General features: G+C 29.3%; 1 protein-coding gene across 1 annotated transcript; it reads left to right on the top strand.

Annotated features, from left to right (window-relative positions):
* Positions 1–691: 691 nt before the first annotated feature.
* LOC100164403 (piwi-like protein Siwi) lies at positions 692–3,980 on the top strand. Its single transcript, XM_029485292.1, has 12 exons — positions 692–862; positions 954–1,109; positions 1,174–1,319; positions 1,387–1,495; positions 1,605–1,894; positions 1,953–2,107; positions 2,176–2,300; positions 2,358–2,526; positions 3,125–3,246; positions 3,313–3,470; positions 3,633–3,780; positions 3,842–3,980. The coding sequence occupies exons 1-12, from the start codon at positions 692–694 to the stop codon at positions 3,956–3,958; spliced, it is 1,866 nt and encodes a 621-aa protein (XP_029341152.1). The 3' UTR covers positions 3,959–3,980.
* The last annotated feature ends 590 nt before the right edge of the window (positions 3,981–4,570 follow it).

Genomic DNA, 4,570 nt, shown 5'->3' with positions numbered 1-4,570 from the left:
TCATATATTAGTACCAATTTTTATTATTATGTGTTACTGTATGTTAAAATTTTCCTTAGGAAAATCTGGACAGTCAGTAAAATTGTTGGCAAATTATTTTCCCATAACCTCATATACAAATTGGTGTTTGTACCAATATAGAGTTGACTTCAGTCCGGAAGATGATAGAATTAGTACAAAAAAAGGGTTACTAAGTCAGCACCGTGAACGTTTAGGAGGATATTTATTTGATGGATCAATGTTGTTTTCTGGAAGCCGATTTGATCCACCTGTAAGTATTGTTTAAATTTTTTATTGTTTTAATGCTATTTGATTATAAAAAAGAATTATTTTATTGGAGTTTGTTAGGTCACTATTTGTTCACCAAATATTTAGTGACTGTCTATGCAACTAGGTATTTCAATATTATAAATTGATTTTAATATTTCGGTTTAGGTTTTTGAACTTGCATCAACACGTCGCTCTGATGATCAAATTGTAGTAATTACAGTTAAATTCACAAATGTAATAGAGACCGGTGATTATGCCAACATTCAAGTGTTTAACTTACTCTTGCGTAATTGTCTTCGTCATCTCAAATTAACAATGATTGGAAGGAATTTTTATGATCAAGATGCCAAAGTAAAATTTTAATTCCATAAGTATTATATTTGTTATTTTGCTGACCCCTTTAAATTTATTTTAGATTGATATGGCTCAGTATAAGCTTCAACTTTGGCCAGGATATGAAGCAACAATTGGCAGGTATGAAGATAACATTTTGTTATGCGCCGAAATTTCAACAAAAGTTATGCGTCAAGAGACAGTATTGGACTTTTTAAACCAATGTGCTGCTGATAGAAACAGAAATAAAGATTGGATGGTGAGTTTAAGACTTTATTATGATTTTGTATGATACCGGTAAAATGTACCTTAAATAAATAATTAAATGACTAATATATTCTATTATTTAGATGAACTTTATACGTGGGGTTGTTGGTACTACGGTGATGACAAAATACAACAATGAAACATACAGAATTGATGACATAGATGAAAATTCTGACCCTACATCTGAATTCAGTAAAAAAGATGGATCTAAAATTACATACATTCAATATTACAAAGAAGTACATATCTTATGGTGGATTTAATTATTTTAGACCTAAATTAACATAATTATTACTGTTTTAGAATTGGAATTTGACCATTCGTACTACCAGGCAACCAATGTTGATTTCAAAAAATAAGAGATCCATACGACGATTTGGGGAAGAAGATACATTGATATATCTTGTTCCAGAATTATGTGTTATGACTGGTCTAAATGATGCCATGAGGTAATCTAACTAAAATTTACATAATTTGTATTAATCAATGTATAAACTATTCTGTTTTACATTATAGAAATAATTTCAAACTTATGAAAGATATGGCCATACATACCCGTGTAAATCCTAAAGGACGCATGGAACGACTAACAAATTTTTCAAATCGCCTTATTAAAACACCTGACGTAATTTATTTACATTACTTTATGTAGTTTATAACGATTCTTTGAGATTATTAATTATCAATATTTTTGTAACATTTTTTTAATTTTATACTATTGTATTATTATTTAGTCTGTAAATGAATTGAAAAGATGGAATCTGACTTTAAGTAATAAACTTGTTGAACTAACTGGTCGTACTTTACCTCCGGAACCAATTCAAAGTCGTACTAACGGGTATAATGGCGGTGAAGAAGCAGATTGGACAAAAAATTTACGCTCTTTACCAATGTTCACTTCCGCGATTATGAAGCATTGGGTCATTTTAGCTCCAAGGGACTGTTGTCGAGAAGTTGATTTATTTGCTCAGACTCTAGTAAAGACTGCACAAGGAATGAATTTCACACTACCTAAGCCTTCTATGTAAGTCTCCTATGCAAGTTTTCTATTGTATATTCATAAACACAAGAATAATTTTTAGAGTCCCAATGAATGATGGAAAAGCAAATACATTTTTAAGCAATTTGGAACAAGTAATAAATGTATCTAATCCGGCATTCATATTATGTGTTATTCCATCGGCACGTGGTGATATTTATAGTTTGATTAAGCGGAAATTATGTATTGATAGAGCAGGTAATTTCTGAATTTTTTATTAGTTATGTTTTCAGTGTATTTATCATTTATTTAACATTTATTTTCAGTACCATCCCAAGTAGTATTGTTGAAAAATGTGCAAAAAAACGATTTGTCTATATGTACAAAAATTGCTATACAGATAAACTGTAAACTTGGTGGTGCTCCTTGGCTAGTTACCATTCCTAAAAAAGTAATTATATCATGTATTCAAATTTAACTGTATTTACTTACCTAAATCATTTTTCAGGGAATGATGATAGTTGGTTTCGACGTTTGTCACGATAGTCAACGCAAAAATATATCATTCGGAGCTTTAGTAGCAACCATGAATGACTTTCATACAAGTTACTTCAGTTGTGTTGAACCTCATCAAAGTGGGGAAGAACTTTCAGTTAATTTTGCTACTGCCATAACTAGTAAGTACTTACTAACTTTTCTATTGTGTTTGACAGATAAGATAATATCAACAACCTACATTTTTTTAAACGTTTCAAACTGTCGTGTTCTAATTAACCCATTACTAAATAATCATTGAAGTTCTTAGAAAATTTGCCTTTGAAAATACATGAAATAATACATGAACATAAATTTTATGTAATAAAAATGATATACATATATTATTAAAATATGAGTAACATAGGTAGTCAAGTTTCTATTTATGTAGAAACTATTTCAAATCTTAATAGTCTGTTTTTTGTCAGACCACGTGTAAAATGGGGATGACTGTCAATAAGTCCCATCAAAACACCCTAAAATATTAATTAGTGTTACCCAACCTTTTTACCATTAGAGTATTAACTGTAATCTTAGTGAAAAGTAAATTATTTTGCCAAAAACAAGAATAACAAAACTAAATTCAGCTCTTCTATTTGAAACAACTGGGATACATGCTGAATAATCACATAATTATATTTGTTAAACCACAATAAATTTATAGCGTAATTAATGTTGAATTGTGAAAATAATATTATAAATTGCGTAAAAACAAAATACTTATAAAAATTGATTTTTCAGAGGCCTTGGCTAAGTATAGGGCTAAAAATGGATCATTACCTACTTCCATTATTGTATACAGAGATGGTGTTGGGGAAGGCCAAATATCGCATGTCCATAAGACTGAAGTTAAACTTTTACAGGTATTGTATATTATATTAGTGAGGCATATTTTAGATTTCAAATTGTCATAAATTTTTTTTTTTTAGACTGCTTGTGAACAAGCTTATGGACCAAAATCTGTTCCATTTGCGTTTGTTATAGTTACAAAACGTATTAGTGCAAGATTTTTTGCTCCTTCCAAAAGAGGCATGGAAAATCCTCGACCTGGTACAATTATTGATACTGTGGTTACAGACCCAACCAAGTAAGCTAGATTATCGATTATTTTACTTAAATGTACAATTTACAATGGAATAAAAAGAACTTAATTATTTTGTATTTGTATGGCTTGGCATTTCATATTATATTACTTGTTTGTTGTACAGTACCAGGTAAACAATATTTAATGCGTCATTATGAATTTCAGGTACGATTTCTTTTTAGTTTCACAACATGTACGGCAGGGTACTGTCACTCCTACACATTATCAAGTGATTGAAGATACACTTGGACTTCCCCCTGATATAATGCAAAGACTTACATTCAAGTTGACTCACATGTACTACAATTGGTCGGTTAGTATCCTTTGTGAACCTATTTATTATACCCATGTAATGATTTTAACATCACTTGTAGGGTACTGTGCGGGTTCCTGCTCCATGTCAGTTGGCACACAAATTGGCTTTCCTTACCGGTCAGACCCTCAGACATGCTCCTCACACTGGATTGGACGAGTTGTTATACTTTTTATAATCATGTATTCATTTGATATGGCTTCATAGTTCTTAGTAACAACTCTTATTAACTACTTCTTATGCAGTAATATTTCAATATTTTTATTTTACTGATCATTTAATAATGTTAATAAATGTTAATTTATAATAATTACATTATTAATTATAATTAATAATGTTTTTTTTAGGCTTTAATAACTTATGTAATATTATTACTGGGGCTGGGTTTGTATTTAAATACATATTTTTAGTAAGACATAATAAATTAATTATTGCAAATGATAAAGTCGTTTCACGTGATTTGCAATAAAATAAGACATATTTTATTTTACATATTTTTACATATTTCGTCATAAATACATATTTTTACATACTTTGTACAATTTTTGCTTTTTTTTACATATTTCGTAAATTTTGGCAATTTTGGTGGCTTAGTAATATTTTACATTTATATTTCGATAATGGTACTCGGCAAATTGGAAGTGTTTAATGTATACAGGAAATAAGTAGGTTAAAATAAATATTAATAACTTGATTTTAGTTTATCTTATCTGTTTCTGTTCGATAACCATACCTCAATGATCTTAGATTATACTTTATGTTCAACAATTATTTGACAAAATAATCTTAC

This window comes from Acyrthosiphon pisum, chromosome X (genome assembly GCF_005508785.2).
Source record: "Acyrthosiphon pisum isolate AL4f chromosome X, pea_aphid_22Mar2018_4r6ur, whole genome shotgun sequence".
Lineage (NCBI taxonomy): Eukaryota > Metazoa > Arthropoda > Insecta > Hemiptera > Aphididae > Acyrthosiphon > Acyrthosiphon pisum.
Note: the sequence above shows the minus strand (reverse complement) of the source record. Positions and strands in the feature narration are given on the sequence as shown.